Consider the following 2,313-nt stretch of genomic DNA (forward strand, 5'->3'; position numbering starts at 1 on the left):
AAAATTAACAAGTCAGGAATGACAGGTGTTGGTGAGGATGCAGAGCAAGGGAAACCCTCCTACACTCTTGGTGGGAATGCAAACTGGTACAGCTACTCTGGAAAACAGTATGGAGTTTCCTCCAAAAGTTGAAAATAGAGCTACTCTATGACCCAGCAACTGTACTACTGGGTATTTACCCTAAAGATACTAATGTAGTGATCTGAAGCGGCAAATGCACCTCAATATTTATAGTAGCAATATCCACAGTTGTCAAACTCTGGAACGATCCTATATGTCCATCAGCAGATGAATGGGTAAAGATGTAGTATATAAATACAATGGAGTATTATGCAGCCATTAAAAAGTGATATCTTGCCATTTGCAATGACATGGATCGAACTAGTGGGTATTGTGCTAGGCGAAATAACTCAGCCAGACAAAGACAATATCATATGATCTCACTGATATGTGGAATTTGATAAACAAGGCAGAGGATCATCAGGGAGGAGAGGAAAAAATGAAACAAGATGAAACCAGAGAGGGATACAAACCATAAGAGGCTCTTAAGTTCAAGAAAGAAACTTGTTGGAGTGGAGGGTGGTGGAAGAGATGGGGTGGTTGTGTGATGGACACTGAGGAAGGTATGTGCTATAGTGAGTGTTGTGAATTGTTTAAGACTGGTGAATCACAGACCTGTACCCCTGACACAAATAACACATTATATGTTAATTTAAAAAAAAAAGAAAAGAGATATTGGAAAAAAATAGACTTATTTAGGTTTTTGTTTTTGTTAGAGCTGTTTTTAAAAACAGTTGTATTTTAAAATCACAATATGTTGTAAGATTAATACAAAAGTTCAGGAGAAGGGGGTTAAGATGGTGAAGGACTAGGGGACCAGGTTCATCTGGTCCCTGGAATTCATCTAGATATCAAATCATTCTGAACACCTGCAAAATCAGTCTGAAATCTGAGAAAAGAAATGCTGCAGTTCTGATCCTTAGACTTCAGAAATCTGTTCCAACGTGGCCCAAGAGAGCTCTCCAAACAAGACCATAACAATGAGTCAGAGATGCAGCCACACCAAATTCACAGATCAACTGAAAATCCTCATCAAGGCATTTGACCAAACTCCTTACCCAGGTTACACTACCAAAAAAAGACTTGCTTTAGATGTCAACACTGATGAGTCTAGAACCCAGATTTGGTTTCAGAGTCAAAGGGCTAGACACCAGTGCCAGAAAAAATCAGAACCCAGTGAGGACTTAGAATCAAGCCAAGATCAAGATCATTCTGAAGAGGAGATTCAAAGTACAGAAGACAGATGGTGTCATACCAGCTATACTGCCTCACAATTACACACCTCAAGAGGCATTTATGAACAACCCTATCCTGGCATTGATACCAGAGAGCAACTTGCTAAAGAAATTGACATTCCAGAGTCAAGAGTCCAAATTTGGTTTCAAAATCAGAGATTTTGTAATAGATAGATCATCTAACAGAAAATCCATAAAGAAACAAGAATATTGAATGACACATTGGACTAGATGGACCTCACAGATATATATAGAACAGTCCACCCTAAAACAACAGAATACTCATTCTTCTCGAGCACATATGGAACTTTCTCCAGAATAGGCCACATACTGGGTCACAAATCAGGGCTCAACTGATACCAAAAGACTGAAATTATTCCCTACATATTTTCAGACTTTGAGAATTTGCTTTGAAACTAGAACTCAACCACAAGAAAAGTTTGGAAGGAATTCAAACACTTGAAAGCTAAACACCACCCTGCTCATCACGAATGTTTGGATCAATCAGGAAATCAAAGAAAAACTTAAACAATTCATGGAAACCAATGAGAATGAAGACACTTCAGTTCAAAACCTATGGGATATGGCAAAGGAAGCACTAAGAGGGAAATATATAGCCATCCAAGCCTCCCTCAAAAAAATTGAAAAATCCAGAATACACCAACTGTCTTTACACCTTAAAGAACTGGACAGTCAAAACCCCCCCACAGAGGAAGGGAAATAATCAGGATTAGAGCAGTGACCAATGAGATAGAAACTAGAGATACAGTAGAACACATCAATGAAACTATAAGCTGGTTTTTTGAAAGAATCAATAAGATTAATAAGCCATTGACCAAACTATTCCAAAAGAAAAGAGAGAAGATCCAAATTAATAAAATTATGAATGAAAAGGGAGAGATCACAACCAACACCAAGGAAATAGAAGCAATCATCAGAAATTATTATCAAGAGTTATATGCCAATAAGTTAAGCAATCTAGATGAAATAGATGCATTCCTGAACTTCCAAAAATGAA

The 2,313-nt window shown here is 37.7% G+C and overlaps 1 protein-coding gene across 1 annotated transcript; it reads left to right on the forward strand.

The window, feature by feature from the left end:
• Positions 1-1,040: 1,040 nt before the first annotated feature.
• LOC308347163 (double homeobox protein A-like) lies at positions 1,041-1,469 on the forward strand (the record flags this gene model as incomplete). Its single annotated transcript, XM_080810293.1, has 1 exon — positions 1,041-1,469. The coding sequence occupies one exon, from the start codon at positions 1,041-1,043 to the stop codon at positions 1,467-1,469; it is 429 nt and encodes a 142-aa protein (XP_080666419.1).
• Positions 1,470-2,313: the final 844 nt, after the last annotated feature.

Source organism: Martes martes (assembly GCF_963455335.1).
Source record: "Martes martes genome assembly, chromosome: 8".
Lineage (NCBI taxonomy): Eukaryota > Metazoa > Chordata > Mammalia > Carnivora > Mustelidae > Martes > Martes martes.